Source organism: Megachile rotundata, chromosome 11 (genome assembly GCF_050947335.1).
Source record: "Megachile rotundata isolate GNS110a chromosome 11, iyMegRotu1, whole genome shotgun sequence".
In the NCBI taxonomy this organism is placed as follows: Eukaryota; Metazoa; Arthropoda; class Insecta; order Hymenoptera; family Megachilidae; genus Megachile; species Megachile rotundata.
In genome coordinates, this window is record NC_134993.1 from 11,871,560 (window position 1) to 11,890,197 (window position 18,638).

Genomic DNA, 18,638 nt, shown 5'->3' on the forward strand with positions numbered 1-18,638 from the left:
ATAGATGCAGTCTATTAATGTGAAGTTAGATTTAGATATACACAAATGGCAATATATGAAGAGAATTGCACAATAGGATGAAAACTAGGCGTTTCATCCATTGCTATCCATAAACAGGGAATTGTTTAATGATAGGAAATTAGTATTAGTAAGCGGCGATATATGAAGAGAGTTGCACAATATGATGAAAACTAGGAGTTTCATCCATTGCTATATACAAAAAGGGAATTATTAGATGATAGAAGATTCGTATTAGAAAACGGCGATATATCAAGAGAGTTGTACAACACAATATATTATGAGATTTTTAATTACTTATGTTTTAGAAAGTGGAACAGAATGAATGAAAGAATTGTGATGGAAACGGCGATATATCGAGTGAGTTGTATATGACGCAAAATAGAATTTTTGACCATTGCTATGTATAAAAGAGACATTATTGAATGATAAGAAATTGGTATTAGAAGACGGCGATATATCGAGAGAGTTGTATATGATGCAAAATAGGACTTTTGACCACTGCTATGTATAAAAGAGACATTATTGAATGATAAGAGATTGGTATTAGAAAACGGCGATATATCGAGAGAGTTGTATATGATATAAAATAGGATTTTTGACCACTGCTATTTATAAAAAGGGAATCATTGGATGATAGGAGATTAGTATTGAAGAACGGCGATATATCAAGAGAGTTGTAGAATTCGACCCAAAATAGGATTTTTGATCATAACTGTATAAAAAACGAATCAATGAATGACATGATTTGAAGTTAACAGTACGTGATTTGAATTTGACGCCACGAAATTTGAATTTGGCGCCATATATTATCACATACATTGCTACTACTTCACTGTATTCAATATTATTAAACAAACATATATATTAACCTGTTACGATACTAAATATTAACTACATTGTTCGACAAAAATTGAAATGTTCAAACATTGACGAAATGCTGTCAATATTTATAATAACCTTCCATTTCGATCGATTCCATCGAAAGTCAACTCAACTGTTTAGAGTATGTCCACTGAAATCGATTGTATTCACGATAAATATTGAACGTCCGAGGTAAATGTTGTACAATAATAAATATTGATAATACTAACAGTAGTGTACCGACTCATATTGACTCGTATCATTACATTACGTTCATAAACAGTACATATTGAAAATATAAATTCACCAGGCAAATTTATGGATACCTCTAAATTACTAAAGCTATTAGATTAATTATTAAATTAATTTCACTTTAATAATATACTAATATTAACAATTCATAAATCAAGTTTCAGTATGTTGTACAAAAGAACATAAATCATCCCCAACTTATTGTTTTGAAGATACTTATTTTCAAAGATAAGTAGATTTTTTCTTTCAAAATTCAGAATTAAAAATTTAAAAATTTAGAACTGAAAATTTAAAAAAATTTAGAATTAAAATTTAAACAAAATTTTTAAATTTTCCTTCAAAAATTTGGAATTAATATACATAACAAAACTGAAAAAATAATTTAATTACTTCAGAACAACTCTCAAATCCCACATCTATCTCAGAACGACCCTCACATCGAACAGGAATTTCGCAACAACCCCGCCGATCAAGTCTAACGAAATCATGTTGAGCCCGTGATTGCCATTCGGTGGTCAGATTTAGCTCGAGAATTAGCCAGATTTCTTCAAGCCGAAGATTCAACTACGATCAAGTTTGAAAAGTAGCCGGTCCCAAGGAGACCCAAGGTATCAGCGGGGTGGCAGCGAGTAGATGTCGAGGGGAGAGGAGTGGTCGTTATACTAATTTGGCGGGTGCTCGTTAACGACCCCTTTGAGGTCATAACTTTTGCCGCAAGTCGTACACGCGTGTATGTGTGTCCCCCTCCTTCCCGCCACGTGACCACCTTGGCCGCTGTTCAGTCAGTTGGCTCCTTGAAAAGCGTCGGGACACTCGGCGCCGCGCTTCATCCCTCGGGTGCGTGGCGCGCATGCGCGGCCGATCGGCGCGCGGCCTTTCGACTCGCGGAAGGGGTGGGGGTGAGAAACGTGCTCGTCAAGCCTCGAGGAGCGCCTCGAGAGACTCAGTAAGCGCCGCGAGTCCGCCGACGACGCTCGTGTCTCGTGGCGTCTCCTGAGGTGTCGCGTCGCGTCGTTGGTGCACCTCGAAAGGATTACCCGAAACCGGCAGGATAAAATGAGAGAACGGTAGTGCCGTTAAAGTAATTACGTTAAGAGTGAAGGGAATAAAGGTCATCGAAAACAAACAACCAGATCCTCCGGGAGAGGAGTATCCCTGGAAAGACGCCGGACAAAGACGTCTCTCAAAAGAGTTCGCTTACACTAATTAATCGCGGCTCGTCATCGAGTGTTTGTGATCGTTCGAGATGACGAGCACCGGGACGACGATGAACGCCCGTGCGTCCCTGCTCTGATCGCCCCGGGAGCTGCTTTTTCACGGCGAGATTAAAAAACGATGCCCGACAGGAGCAAGTGAGCATCCCCCTTTTTGCGTGTTCCCCTTTTTTTCTGTGCCCGAACGGAGATGTGCCCGCGACACTTGCTGCTCTGCCTGCTAGGCGTCGTCGTCATCGTGAACGGTGAGTTTTTTTTTTACAAATTCATCTGACTGAACGTTTTTGGCCCCGTTCCTTGGAGAGGTGTCTTGCTCCTCTGTCTTTCGGGAAACTTGCCGCGATGGTTTTGTTCGCCGTGATTTACTGGCCAAACTTTCCGACGCGGATATTTTGCGACTATTCCAGGGGATGATTTACTACCCTGGATTATTTCAATGGAGATATCTGTGTTTTGTTTAGGCAAGAGTCTTGTGCGTAATTCGGGGATTTTACGGGTTGTGGGCGATTTTGATTGCTGAGGACGATTAAATGTTAGCGGATGGATGAGACGGGGATGTATGTTAAGGGCTGATTTTTAGGAAAATTAAATTTGAGCTATTTAGAGAAAATTTTGGGAAGATTGTATCGCTGTGCGAATTGCAAATTAATTAGGTTTGTAAACAAGTTTTTATTCCACAAAAAATTCACCCTCATATACAGTTGATGTCTTATAAAAAATTAACTTTGAAGATTTTTTTGTGACGTTCAAAATTTTTTTGACACCATGTCACATCAAGTTAGATCAATTACTACCAAAATTTTACTTGTAGTTTTATACCAAAAATGATGGCACAGATTTGCACAAGAAATTCACGTAAGAACATCAAAGAAACAAATTACCAAAAATTTCAGAGTTAAGAATCAATTAACCCCTCAGGACGTCCAAAGCTTGATTTGTATTTAAACTTGTATCCAAACTCCTAAACAAAAGTTCTAACCAAAAAGTTGCCTAAAGGAAGAAATTAATACTAGAATTCATAGAAGAGAAGAAAAATCGAGGGTTGGATATTTTGTAAGGGTAAATGAAGAAACGCGAACTCGATGGTGCCATAAAGTGGCAGGGAAGTTTGGAGCTAACCAGCTTCTAACCGAAACTTCTTGCAAACTATTTTTTTCCCTCCCTCGACGTGTTTAACTCTAAATTACTTAATAAACTTGGAGCAACAGGAAGCTCGCTTAATCTGTTTTTACGGGGTGGGAATAGGGTTAATCCTCCGACTTGCAGGCACTGAAATTTTTCGTTACTGATACTTTATTACTGCTCTGGGGTACATGTGTGTCAGCTTAATTTTATTAGGAAGGTTTTAAAATTATTTTTACTGCGATATTTTCTATTTTAAGGAATTCGTATTCAGTATTTAGTATTTAATTTTGCTGGGAATTTTTTACCTCAAATTTAATATTCATGTTTTTCTTCAATTTTTTATTATTTTCTTACTGTTCTAGTATTATTTTTATATTACTGTTCTAGGGTACATGTGTGTGAGCTTAATTTTATTGGGAAGGTTTTAGAATTATTTCCTCTGCGACATTTTCTATTTGTATTTTGTATTTAAGGAATTTTGCTGGGAATTTTTTACCTCGAATTTAATATTCATGTTCTTCTTCAATTTTTTATTATTTTCTTACCGGTTTAGTATTATTTTTATATTGCTGTTCTAAGGTACGTGTGTGTGAGCTTAATTTTATTGGGAAGGTTTTAGAATTATTTCCTCTGCGACATTTTCTATTTGTATTTTGTATTTAAGGAATTTTGCTGGGAATTTTTACCTCAAATTTAATATTCATGTTTTCCTTCAATTTTTTATTATTTTTACAAGTTTATTTTTAGTAAAGTTCTATGATATTTCTGGTTATTGCAACTTAGTTTAGGTGTCACTTTCGAGATACATGGACTCGACAATCTTGTATTAATTTTCTGTTATAATTTTTCAGAGTCTAGTTATAACAGATATGATCTTAAAAATATTGGGTTAATTTGTAATTATTACTCTTGAAAGTTCTAGTTATTATATTTATAGACATACTTGCATTTAACGACGCAAACAAGATAAGCTGAAAGACGCAAACAAGATAAGTTGAAAATGGCGAAGTGCAGAGATAGACAAATGCAAGCAAATCAATCGATATTGCGTGGGAGAAAAACAAAATTGTTTTAAAACTCTTTGCGAGACCTCGAGCGTAACAAGTTGCCATTTTGAATAATGAACGCATTGACTCAGACAAAAATTTTACAATAATTTTTTGGTTCTATCTTATTAAAATAATTCAGTTATAATACTTGCAATAATAATCATTTAGTCACTTTAAAAAATGACACGTTTCAAAAATATCACACCAATTCTTGTATCTCCGTAACTCACAAGGGTAGTTGACAAAAGTAACTTTTTAGTAGATGTTCAAACCTAATTTTTATAAGAAGGAGAATACACGAAAAGTGAGATTAAAACGAGAGCAGATTACATATTCGTTTTAGAGAATGGATAGAATTAAGCTTGATGGGAGCTGATGCTTAAAATGGCGGGACGGAGAAAATGGCGGACGTTTTAGGCGGGAAATTTTTAGTAATCGGGTTATATTATTATATTCGGTACAATTTAGTAATTTTTAATATCATTACTAATTTATAATATTATTAATATTATTTACTAATGGTGCGTCATGCAACAGAAACCAACTTCTCGGGCCTCGAACGATCCTCTTCCACAAATGTTCCATAACACCCAGATAATAAACCATTAACATTTTGTCCCGGGAACGAATTCCCGAAGTATTCCTTTAGAATCGTAAAAGCAAATTAACATTGTCTTCTCGAGGGACTTCTGGATCGCAATTTTTTGATTTTGGAGAGCCCGGAGATTTCCACGTAGCACTTTGGCGCTTTGTTCGAGGTTCATACTTGAAGCACCGCGTCCCATCACTAGTTACAATTGATTCCAGGAATGTACAGTTTCGTCTGGCTTTGATAACATCTCGCAATATTCAACGCTCGCAATTTGTTGCTTGCCCATGATTTTGTGACACGGACGAAAGATTCTGTCGCTATAAGTTATTCTCGATTCCAATAATTGTTGTGTTTTGTAGGGGATACTGTTTTCAGATAACATATTTAATAGATGGCGTTGGTAGTTTTGACAAGTATGTCAAAATGACTTACACGGTAGTGTAAATCGACATGCGAAGAAAAGAGAATGCAAGGTCAAGGTAGAAAAGCATCCCGAATGGAGATAACGAGCGTAAAATGTCTGAGCGCGGTTTAAAAGCAGTGGTCTCGTTCGAAAGAGATTTTTCGGGGGTTGTTTTACAGCAAATAGTTACAGGGCAAAATAAAACGGGGGAAGAGCCCGGGGCTAGCGTTTTTACACGTGTCGGCAGGTTTTACGCGCGGACCCTCGTTATCTGCGCGCACAGTAAGCGCGGGACAGGGACAGACAACAGCGAAGAGATGGGTGAAGCTCGCAATGGCCGAAGAAAAAGGGAGATTGTAAAAAAGCCGGCACGGATCGTAGGGTGTTAACGCGTGCATTAACGGAGCTTTCGTCGGGCAAATAAAAAACGATATGCACGTATGTACGATGGATTTTCGTGTCGATCCTAACAAAAATCTGGCCAGGTGAAAGAGCACGAGCCCGTGAAAGTGAATCAAAACGCGTTGTTCTCGATTCCTTTTATTTCTCCCCTCTTCTGCGCCGATGTCCCTTTGTCAAAACGGAGAATACCGGATCCGCTTTGGTTTGCCCGCCGATGAATGAATGAAAATGCGTGCCATTTTTTACGGGCCTTTTACCCACGATTCTCTGTCTCGGATCAAAGGTAGGGAGGATCGATCCGCCAACGGAAATCGAGCAAACGAACGCACCGGAAAATTGCACTGTTTACGTTCAATTACTTAGGAGCGTAGCTCCGCGTGCAATAAACAAGATTACCAGCCCAATGAAATATGCAACCGCTTCGAGTTTGCTTAATTTCATTCGCGATCCAACGATGCTCAGACTTCCTTTTATCATTGCCAGATACGGGAAAATGGTCTTACATTTTGTATTATATAATTGGTCCGTTTGGTTTCCTTTTAAATCGTTTTTTATTTCAATCAATTTTTCGTAGTTTTGCTTTATTTGATTTTAGCTCTTTTCGTACCTCGAGCGAAGTGAATTTTGGGGTATTTATTTTGAGCTCTTTTCGTACTTTCATTTTTGACACTTCTCATATTTTAATTCGCGGAAATAAATATTTATGGTAATACGGAAGATCGATGCTAATATTTCTCTTTTAATATCTATTTCCGTTTTTTGATGTTTTGTATAACTGGTTTCATATTTTCGCGAGAAAATTCGATTAAATTCCATAAATAAATAAACGATAGAGATAAAGTACAGGTCTGCGGTAATACACTTGTCATATATTATGATACAATTCTATATAGTCAGATTGTGTTGGCCATAAACTAAATAAATTTCACGATTCGTTTGTTTTCAACAGTACAGTACAAAAGTATTATTCGAATATGTTATAAATGTACTTTTAACTTTCAAATGTAAATTTCAACAATGAAAACGTTTAAAAAACTGATTACACTGAAAAACGCTTGTAAGCGTTTTATGATGTTTTACGTTTATGAAATTTGAGGATTCGTGAAATTTCAAATGTGCAAAAGCTATTGAAGTATCATGTAAAAATTCGCTAAATCTGAAATTTTAGAAAACAGCTATGAAAATCTTAGGTTAGTTAATTTTATTATTCTCTTGATATATCGCCGTTTTGCATATTATACCCCTATTCATTAATTTTCTTTCTATTCATATAGACGGATCAAAAATTACTATATTGCAATGTTTTCTGCAACTCTCTTGATATATCGCCGTTTCCATTTAAATTGGTTTATTCATTCATTTTGGCCCCGTTCATTTGGTTCCACTTTCTATTCGGCGAAATACTTAAAAATTTGACAATATATCGTGTTGTATGATTCTCTTGATATATCGCCGTTTTCTAATATTAATCTCCTATCATCCATTGATATACTTTTTAAATACAGAAATGGTCGAAAACCCTATTTTCCATCATATTATACAACTCTCTCGATATATCGCCGTTTCCATTACAATTCTTCCATTCATTCCGTTCCACTTTCTATACACATAAATACTTAAAAATCTCATAATATATTGTGTTGTACAACTCCTTTGATATATCGCCGTTTTCTAATATTAATCTCCTACCATTAATAATTTCTTTTTCATATATTGCAATTGTCAAAAATCCTATTTTGCGTCGTATTGTACAACTCTTTTGATATATCGCCGTTTTCTAATATTAATCTCCTACCATTAATAATTTCCTTTTCATATATTGCAATTGTCAAAAATCCTATTTTGCGTCGTATTGTACAACTCTTTTGATATATCGCCGTTTTCTAATATTAATCTCCTACCATTAATAATTTCCTTTTCATATATTGCAATTGTCAAAAGTCCTATTTTGCGTCGGATTGTACAACTCTTTTGATATATCGCCGTTTTCTAATATTAATCTCCTACCATTAATAATTTCCTTTTCATATATTGCAATTGTCAAAAGTCCTATTTTGCGTCGTATTGTACAACTCTTTTGATATATCGCCGTTTTCTAATATTAATCTACTATCATCGATTGATTTACTTTTTGTATACAGAAATTAATAAAAATCTTATTTTGCATCATATTGTACAACTCTCGTGATATATTGCCGTTCCCATCACAATTCTCCCACTCATTCTATTGCTCTTTGCATACACAGAAATAGTTAAAAATCTCACAATATATTGTGTTTTACAACTCTCTTGATATATCGCCGTTTCCTAATATTAATCTCCTATCATCAATTGATGTCCTTTTCATACATACCAATCAATAAAAATTCCATTTTGCATCATATACAACTCTCTCGATATATCGCCGTTTTCTAATAATAATCTCCTGTCACTCATTTTCCTTCTTATACATCGAAACGAATAAAAATCCTACATTTCGTACGGTATATCTCTAGATATATCGCCGTCGCATACGGTTCTAACCGTTAGTTCCCCTTGTTATCCAAGAAGATGGTGTGCAACAACGAGGAAAGTAATAATCCCGTGTGCAACGGGTGTATCGGAAATATTTAGTCGAGCTACTTCACACCCGGCTCGTTCCATCGACGTTCTCCCGTAATTACGAGCTGGTTCCCGTCAATAACGACGATAACAGTCGACGAGGTTCGATCGAGAGTGCACGCTTACGCGATAATGCGTGCGATTAGATGCAGGCTGAAGCTTCGCTGTCCCGGAGATGGTTTGGGACCAGATAGAAAATTACGAGCGGTTACATACAGCGTCTGTGCTCGTGCATTTCAACTTTACGGGCTGTTCGAACCGCAATGTCGAGACAAAAGCGTTTAAATATGCAGCCGTCGCCCATTGTGGATGAAGTTTCACCTCTATTCCCACGATGACGCATGACGCACGCTCAAATACGATACGTTTCCTTTTTATTCACGCACACACTTTTTATCAACTCACTGAAATTATCACAGAATTTCACACTATTAATACTTACAATTTTTCTGCAACCGCACAATTAATTTTATTACAGATTCAATAAAACTTATTTCAAGTATTTTATTTTCAACAAATTTTATTTCACAGACTGCGTCCTGGTGCGTCACTTCCATTTCGTTTGACGTCCCATCGCAATTGCGCGAAGCGAAACTTTTTATTTGAGCTGCTGAACATACAACAAACTTAACTCATCATACGACTCCAACTCTGTCTATTTATATTCGGAAAAATAATGTGTGTCAAAGTAAGTGCAAAAACGTATGCAAAATTGAATAGTTCTGTTAAGCGAGCCCTTTGCCGAACAAGTTATCGACAATAATTTTTGACCTGCGCAATTGATTTATCCTTTTTGCTCCAAAAAAAAAAAAAAACAAATATTGCGTATCAAGCGAGACTGGACGTTGAAAAGCGTCGAATCCATTTGTTGTTCGGAAAATAAAAAAAAGAATAGTAAAGCGTTCGTTATCGGTAGCGAGGGTGGGGAAAAAAATGACTAGATAACCAGGATGGAAATCAATCTGGGAGGACGATGGGTGGCAGGGTAATCTCGGATTTATTTTTATTAATCCTGGGTGATCGAGCCCGGTTGCCGGTCAAATACTTGCCGGCGAAATTTACCGAAATATCGCGGTCGTTACTTCGTTTCTATGCATCTCGAGCAAATATTTAAAGCTGTTTCTGAAACTGGTATCTGCTGGAAGGGAAGTCGATTTTTCTCAGGGATGTCGCTTTTAAAAATTCAATGCGATTTTAATCTGCAATGGGATGAATGCATTTTCTTTCGTTGAAAAGATGAATTATTATTACACTGGATTTGGAGTTATGTATACTATATTTACCAAATGAATTTTCATTGTTTTCTTAGATATTTTTGCAGTGAGTTGCAAATTCGAAATATGTGGGTTAGTTAACCTGATTTGGAAGTGTAAATGGGACTTGTGCTGTATCAATTTTGAGGTTAAGTTCGGAGGAACGCTTCTGGACTGAGATGCTCTTAAAACAAAATGGCTGCTGAGAGTATAATGGCGCTCAAGTTTGAAATATAGTTAAATAGAAATTCATGACTGAAAAGTGTCGCAAAATACCACTTATTTTGCATTAATCTCAAGCTTAGACACTGACGGAAATTTCTGAGTAAATATTTCGTTGATATTTCCAATACAAAATGGCTGCCTCTCAGCGAGAGTAAATAGTACTCAAGTTAAAAGCATAATTAGTCAAATTAGAAATTCATGACTGAAAAGTGTCGCAAAATACCACTTATTTTACATTAATCTCAAGCTTAGACACGGACAAAAATTTCTGAGTAAATATTTCGTTGATATTTCCAATACAAAATGGCTGCCTCTCAGCAAGAGTAAATAGTACTCAAGTTAAAAGCATAATTAGTCAAATTAGAAATTCATGACTGAAAAGTATCTCAAAATACCACTTATTTTACATTAATCTCAAGCTTAGACACTGACGGAAATTTCTGAGTAAATATTTCGTTGAAATTTGCAATACAAAATGGCTGCCTCTCAGCGAGAGTAAATAGTACTCAAGTTTAAAGCATAATTAGTCAAATTAGAAATTCATGACTGAAAAGTATCTGAAAATACCACTTATTTTACATTAATCTCAAGCTTAGACACTGACAAAAATTTCTGAGTAAATTTTTCGTTGATATTTCCAATACAAAATGGCTGCCTCTCAGCGAGAGTAAATAGTACTCAAGTTTGAAGCATAATTAGTCAAATTAGAAATTCATGACTGAAAAGTATCTAAAAATACCACTTATTTTGCATTAATCTCAAGCTTAGACACTGACAAAAATTTCTGAGTAAATATTTCGTTGATATTTCCAATACAAAATGGCTGCCTCTCAGCGAGAGTAAATAGTACTCAAGTTAAAAGCATAATTAGTCAAATTAGAAATTCATGACTGAAAAGTATCTAAAAATACCACTTACATTACATCAATTTCAAGCTTAAAGATCACCAGAAACTACTACATAATTGCTCCAATAATATTTCGACTACAAAATGGTTGACACTTAATTATAGAAAACAACAACTGATTTAAACTTTGAAAAGTTTGCCAAAATTTCATGAATCACTGAAAGTAATTAAAAAAAATTTGCAAACTAAACTGAAGTAAACTAAAACTATTAGCTTAGCAATTATAATACTCCAATTTGCAATATAACAATATAAAAATGAAAATATTATAATAATTACGTTATCTAAATTTTCTTTGCATTGACTGCCCAACATTTTCAGCGAACGTGTTAGTAACAGATGCAGTGCGAAGAAATTTGCCCCGCAACTTATTAGATGTCTGAATCGCATTTCTATTCTGGGATGTTATTCTCGTTTGCCGCTTACACGCGCAAATTCATGAAACAAAGCGTTACTCCGAAGCACTTGCTCGTTTATTTGATTGCGTTTCGATGTATAACTCGCGTTTCCTTTCACCAGGAACAGGGAAGAAGAGCTGTTCCGTATTTTAGCCCGAAGCTTCGAAGCAAACGCGAGTGCTAATAACGGCGCCATGTTGTTTTGGTTTCGTCTTGCCTTTTTTCTTATATTACACAAGTGATCGACAATTTTATGGTAACGTGACTTTCGCTTATGGAAGAAGGTGTATTTTACAAATTTTAGATTAATTGGTAGATTAATTGTTAGTATAGATTTATTGGTAGATTAATTATAATTATAGATTGGTCAATCAATTTTAATTGTAAACTGATAGGTTGATCGATTGAAATTACAGATTGATTGAATTAATCAATTATAATTTTAGAGTAATCAATTGATCGATCATCATTGTAGATTAATTGGTGAATCAGTCGTAATTACACATTAGTGGATTAATCATAGTTATAGATCAATTGGTTGATCAATCAATAATAATAGATCAGTGCTTGATGCAATTGATATTCACCACTTCTCAAGGTTATTGGTTATTTGTTAATCATATCAAGGTTAATATCAATATTCATTGGCTATTTTGGTACATCAGTCAGTGAGCATAAATCAATCATCAATAGATCAATGCTTGATGCTATAGATATTGATCACTACTCAAGGTTATTGGTTACTTGTTAATCACATCAAGGTTAATATTAATACTCATTGGCTATTTTGGTACATCAATCAATGAGCATAGATCAATCACCAACAGATCAATGTTTGATGCTATAGATATTGATCACTACTCAAGGTTATTGATTACTTGTTAATCACATCAATGTTAATATCAATATTCATTGACTGTTTTGGTACATTAATCAGTGAGCATAGATCAATCACCAATAAATCAATTCTTAATGCAATCAATATTGATCACTTCTCAAGGTTATTGGTTACTTGTTAATCATATCAAGGTTAATATCAATATTCATTGACTGCTTTGGCACATTAATCAATAGTCATAGATCAATTACCAATAAATCAATGCTTGATTCAATCAATATTGATCGCTTCTTAATTTTGAAATTCATTTGTTAATCATATCAAGGTTAATATCAATATATATTGACTGGTTTGGTACATTAATCAATAATCATATATCAACCACCAATAAATCAATGCTTGTTGCAATCAATATTGACAACTTCTTAATTTTAAAATTCACTTGGTAATCACATGAAGATTAATATCAATATTCATTGATTAGCTTGGTGCATTAATCAATAATCATAGATGAACCACCAATAAATCAATGCTCATTGCAATCAATATTAATAACTTCTAATTTTAAAATTCACTTGGTAATCACATCAAGATTAATATCAATATTCATTGATTAGCTTGGTACATTAATCAATAATCATAGATCAATCGCCAATAAATCAATGCTTGTTGCAATCAGTATTGATAACTTCTTAATTTTAAAATTCACTTGGTAATCACATCAAGATTAATATCAATATTCATTGAATAGCTTGGTACATTAATCAATAATCATAGATCAATCACCAATAAATCAATGCTTGTTGCAATCAATATTGACAACTTCTTAATTTTGAAATTCACTTGGTAATCACATCAAGATTAATATCAATATTCATTGATTAGCTTGGTACATTAATCAATAATCATAGATCAACCACCAATAGATCAATGCTCGTTGCAATCAGTATTGACAACTTCTTCATTTTTAAATTCACTTGGTAATCATATCAAGGTTAATATCAAAATTCATTGACACAGTTGACACAGTTCGGTACATCAATCATAAAAGATCAATGCTTGATCAATATTATGTATCCATTTAGTTGCTTGTATCCAGTTCAAGTTAATGTTGACACGTATTGACTGTTCGGTAGGTCGATGAATAAATACAGATAAACAAATAAAGGATGCAAGTAGCCCGTAACGTGTTTTTAGCGACACAGGCGCCGCGGCGGCCCGTCAATCACTCTGATTGAAGGTTTGAGCCAGCGACGAATAACAATTTGCTCGAAATGACTGACGGCCGTAGTTGTCTGCCACAGCTGATAACAAATCGGGACAAACATCTCTCGTCTTTATTCTCGTTCGCACTTCCTAACGATCCATTCTATCTTGCTATTTTCGTGTCCGCGTTCCACGCTAAATCACTTTTCGACCTCACCATCCGCGACTTTGCTCCAATCAAAATATGTTGTAGTCCACGTTAAATTAGGGGGGGTTTAAGTCATCATTTCGCCGGTTTCGAATTTGTTAACGAATAACAAGCCTTCAAAGTTTGCAATTTTTGCCCACTTTTGCGAAAATAGGCTTCATTCACGAATTTTTTTCTCAGAAACTACTCAACCGATTTAGCTAAATTTTTTTCTGTTTTATTCACAAAGGACTGGGCTATTTTAAAATATTTTTTTTGTTCCGGCAATTTGTTATGGAATGTTGCAAAATTTAAACAAATTCTGTTTTGCGTTTTTTCAATGAGGGGTGTAGAGACAAAAATCACATATGCCACATATGCTATTTCTCTTGAAATTTTTATTTTATTTTTTTATAAACTAGATATATATCAAGTAAAAGCATACATAACATACTTATTAACTAATATATACAACAAAAGTATATGTAGAAAAATAAACACATACGTGAAGAAATAAAAATCACATATGACACATATGTTATTTCTCTTGAAATTTTTATTTTATTTTCTTATAAACTAGATATATATCTAGTAAAAACATACATAACATACTTATTAACTAATATATACAACAAAAGTATATGTAGAAAAATAAACACATACGTGAAGAAATAAAAATCACATATGCCACATATGTTATTTCTCTTGAAATTTTTATTTTATTTTTTTATAAACTAGATATATATCAAGTAAAAACATACATAACATACTTATTAACTAATATATACAACAAAAGTATATGTAGAAAAATAAACACATACGTGAAGAAATAAGAATCACATATGTCACATATGTTATTTCTCTTGAAATTTTAAATGTTGCAAAATTTAAACAAATTCTTTTTTGCGTTTTTTTTTCAATGAAGGGCGTTATGAGTAGCCATTTTACTCAAGAGCTCAGCCATTTTGTTTCACTGTTACTTGCCTTTCTGTCACGAGAGAATACTATGTATAACGTACAGTTTATAGGAAATTCCCCAGGTCTTTTTCACGGTTTCAAGCAGTTTTAAGCTGCCTCACGCAGCTTGCCAATTTGAAATGATAATGGGTGGTTCGAGATAAATAGCGGTGGCATCAGCGTTCTTCTCCCTCTTCGGGGCACTCGCTCGAGCACTCTCGAAGCGTTGCCATTTTCAGGCTCTTCGACGTAACGGAAATTGGCGGGAAATTCTGATCGAGATCATTTCTGAAGGACTTCCTACGTTTCAGATCGAATCCTTTAAAGTTTTTAACACTCATGAAGATTTGAGGCATCGATCGTGAAGGGTTGAATTATATATACGTCCAGAAATAAACAGGGGCGATCTGTGTTCGACTACGTCAACGAACAATTTTAAACCGATATTCATGAAGACACAAATCAAAAGGGATAACGATTATTTTGCAAAGGTCGTGGGTTCATGCGGAATCGGTGGATTATTCAGTCGCGGATAAAATTGGATAACCAAGATGATGGTTATTTTCTGCCGAGTTATATTCGAGCAGTCAATGAATGTATTGTGGTGATGTCAATGGTGCTTCATTCAGGAGAATCCTGATGAGCGTTTATTGATTTGCTAACTTTAATTGTATTGAATTTTCGTACCTCGAATTTGCGATTGTTAATTCTTGTCAACTATGTCAATTATGTCAATTATGTTCATTCTGTCAATTCCGTTAATTTTTTCAGATTTGTTACTTTTTGTCAATTACGTTAATTATGTAAATTCTATCAACTCAGAAACCTAACTCAAATTCCCACGCAAAACAGAAGAAAAATATTTTGGTAAAAAGCTTGATACGATTTGCGTGAAATTGAAAATCGTCGGTCTTTGAAACATTTTTCGCGATTCGTTGTAAGTACTCCTGAAATAGGGAAGGTAAAGAAGGGTGGTAAAAAACGTAGCAGCAAAATTCCATCCTCTTTGACGCGAACGCAAAGAAAGCTGGCTGCAGTAAATATGCAGCAGCATCTGTGCATCTGCAATTCGTTGTCGTCGGTACGGTCGCCTTACGGCGCATTTCCAGGGACGCTCATATGCAATACTCGTCGCGACGATACCGAGCAACGTATCCCGTTGGAAGCGTGCAGTTTCCGCGCGGATGGACGTGCTCGCAGCCCGCCAGGCGGAAACGCGTCTCCGCGCGACGACGAATCGAGCTCGCAGACGTTTCCGTGACAGACTGTCAAGTCTCTTCCGCGATTAGTCGGGTCGATACGTTATCCGCTTCCGTTTCGCGAATTTTTATGCTTTTGCTGGGGTCGGCGGGACCGGTTTTATTCTCCATTCCGAGCTTCGCTAAATCTGCTTTGCTTGATCGTGCACGATACGCGAACTCTTCATCACATTCTATACATTTTATTCATACACTGTATATAGGGTGTTCAAAAATTTAATATACACATGGTTTTGATATGCTTCTCGCATATGTATAATGAACCTAATACTTTACTAGTATTTCCGTTTAAAATAACTCTTGACTAGGGACGCTCAAAAAAACCTCTACGCCTAGTTTTCGGTTGGTGAAATATAATAGCATGTGGTTCTTGATTACCACTGATTTTTATTACACCGCATTCATGAAACATCCTCAATATACAACTATAATCACAAGTCATATTGTACTAACCTCGAACACACAATAATTTTCCCCACACTTCAAGATAAAAACCACACGTGTCCTCCCATGACACACGCAGTCAACCCACGAGTGAGACCCAAAAGAAGCTATCTATCCAGTTACATTTCGGCAAATAATGACAATAACTGCAGCAATTCGCACTATCGAGACTGCCTGTCATTTTCGCCTAATTTCGAGCCAATACTACCGCCGAAAATACGTGTGAGTCTAGGCGACATTTCTCTTCTGACCAATCGGGCTCCTTCCGAACCTGGGTCAGCCACCGCGCGCCAATTCCTGGCTCGACTACGGTATGTACTGTAGACAACCCTGTTCCTGGCGCGTTGGAGCCAGGTTTAAGGGACGCCCACCGTAGAACAGTCCCATGTGACGTTCCGACGAGACTACTCGAAACATTTGCCTGCCCTTGTTCTTTGACTCAATTGTGCGCGACCAATAGTACTATCGCCGAAAATACGTGTGAGATGTCCATTTTTCTATTCTGACGAATTGAAGCTGTGGATCTTCTAAATACTTGCGTCACGAATGCATTAAGAGTGCGTCACGAATACATTAAGGGTGAGTCAAGGGTGCGTCAAGGTTTCGATAGGGGTGCAATAAGGGTGCACCAAGAGTGCGTCAAGGATGCGTCAAGGGTGCATCAAAGGTGCGTCAAGGGTCCGTCAAGGATGCGTCACCAGTGCATTAAGTGTGCGACAACGTTGCGTCAAGGGTGCATCACGATTGCCTTAATAGTGCGACGAGGTTGCGTCAAGGGTGCGTCAGGAATGCGTTAAGAGTGCGTCACGAATGCGTCAAGAGTGCGTCATGAATTGGTCAAGGGTGCGTCACAAATGCGTCAAGGTTTTGATAAGGGTGCACCAAGAGTGCGTCAAGGGTGCGTCAAGGGTGCGTCAAGGGTGCGTCACCAATGCGTTAAAGGTGCGTCACCAATGCGTTAAGGGTGCGTCACCAATGCGTTAAAGGTGCATCACCAATGCATTAAGAGTGTGTCAAGGGTGCGTCACCAGTGCGTTAAGGGTGCGTCAAGGGTGCATCACCAATGTATTAAAGGTGCATCACCAATGCATTAAGAGTTAAGAGTGTGTCAAGGGTGCGTCACCAGTGCGTTAAGGGTGCGTCAAGGGTGCATCACCAATGTGTTAAAGGTGCGTCACCAATGCATTAAGAGTGCGTCATGAGTGCATCACCAATGCGTTAAAGGTGCGTCACCAATGCGTTAAGGGTGCGTTAAGGATGCAACTAAATCACTTTTAGAAAATATTTTTCTGCTTCAATCAAATGGCAATTTAATTCATATTTCCACAAATTAACAAAAATTTTCTTGAAAGATAAAAAAAATAAATTGCAAAGTACAGTGTTGCAAATGAACTAACTTTAGAATGCCCCACGATACTCGAAAGCTCTCGAAACCACGAAAAGTCGAAGGAAGAGAATCGAGAAAGTGTCTGATAACCGGGTTGCTTGAAAATTAATCTGTTCGAATTGGATTATACACTTGAGCCCGTTGGCGATCCCGGGAAGTTCGAATATGAAAAATTTGTAAAAGAGAGTACAGCAAATATAATACTTCATTAATAGAGTTGCAAATTAACCACTTCAGGGTCTCTGATGGTAGTTGAAAACTCATTAAACGCGAAAAATTTGGAGAAGAGAATGGAGAAGCTACTTGATTAACGCGGGACTAGCAAATTAATCTTTCCCGAGTGAATTACACGATTTATTTTTATGATGGTTCAAGGTTCTTTTTATAATAAAAATTTTCGGTGGTAAGCCTTGAAAAATTATCTTTGTAGCAGTTTTATGAGCACTTTTACATTTTGAAATTGAAATATTTACTTGTTGTAAGTATTTTGAAATACATTGTGGTTATTTAGATTGCATTCAGATATTATTCAGATGATATTCAGATAATATTTAGATAGTACTGAGATGATATTCAGATGATAGTCAGATGATTGCCAGATGATATTTAGATGATATTCGAATGATATTCAGATAATATTCAGATAATATTCAGATGATATTTAGATAATATTCAGATGATATTCAAATGATATTCATATGTTAGTCAGATAATTTTCTGATGATATTCAGATATAATATTCAGAAAATATTCAGATAATTTTCAGACCATTTTCAGACAACATTTCGACAATTTATTCAGACAACTTTCAGATAATATTCAGATAATTTTAAGATAATATTAAGACAATAATACCCAAACAAAAGTATGTTAATTTCCTTATAACTCTACACTAAAATTATGAAAATATATAAAGAATTCTGCCACAATTTTTCATTTTAATTTTAACTTAATGTTTATTCACTGAACTGTTAATACGATTATTCTGAATTTACATACCCGTATAATTCACAGACTATTCCATAGGCACAGTGTTAATATCAGCGGTCTCTCGTGA

The 18,638-nt window shown here is 35.7% G+C and overlaps 1 protein-coding gene across 2 annotated transcripts in view; it reads left to right on the forward strand.

Annotated features, from left to right (window-relative positions):
* Positions 1 to 1,946: 1,946 nt before the first annotated feature.
* The window catches only part of CARPA (Carbonic anhydrase-related protein A), a 304,577-nt gene continuing 287,885 nt past the window's right edge, over positions 1,947 to 18,638 (forward strand). The window contains exon 1 of one of the 2 annotated variants that reach the window (XM_076536805.1): positions 1,947 to 2,593. In XM_076536805.1, the coding sequence (XP_076392920.1) occupies positions 2,539 to 2,593 (55 nt within the window). In that variant the 5' untranslated portion in view covers positions 1,947 to 2,538. The remainder of the gene's footprint in view (positions 2,594 to 18,638) is intronic. The other variant, XM_076536806.1, reaches the window with a different exon arrangement.